A 240-nucleotide genomic window follows, 5' to 3' on the forward strand; every position below is an offset into this window, starting at 1 on the left:
AGGTTGCGCGTCAGGTCCCCCCCCCCATCATCCTCCACCTCCACCTCCAGGGAGAAGTTGGGGACGGACGCCCGCTTTGGGTTGGGGGTCAGGGGCTCCAGGCTCAACCCGGCCGCCCCGAAGCTCTGGTGCCGGGAGGGGTTGTTCTTGGTCTTGGTGGAGACAGCCAAGCTTTTGGGAATCAGCTGCTGGGTTCCCACCTTCAGCGCAGCCGGGCTGTCCGTGCTGAGGACGATGCGG

The 240-nt window shown here is 66.2% G+C and overlaps 1 protein-coding gene across 1 annotated transcript in view; it reads right to left on the reverse strand.

Moving 5' to 3' along the window:
- ARHGEF16 (Rho guanine nucleotide exchange factor (GEF) 16) overlaps window positions 1-240 on the reverse strand; it is a gene marked incomplete at its 5' end in the record, with an annotated part of 11,045 nt that overhangs the window by 9,928 nt on the left and 877 nt on the right. The window contains one exon of the mRNA XM_009704449.1: window positions 1-238. Within this exon, the coding sequence (XP_009702751.1) occupies window positions 1-238 (238 nt within the window). The remainder of the gene's footprint in view (window positions 239-240) is intronic.

The sequence above is a fragment of the Cariama cristata genome, unplaced genomic scaffold (assembly GCF_000690535.1).
Source record: "Cariama cristata isolate BGI_N322 unplaced genomic scaffold, ASM69053v1 scaffold23827, whole genome shotgun sequence".
In the NCBI taxonomy this organism is placed as follows: domain Eukaryota; kingdom Metazoa; phylum Chordata; class Aves; order Cariamiformes; family Cariamidae; genus Cariama; species Cariama cristata.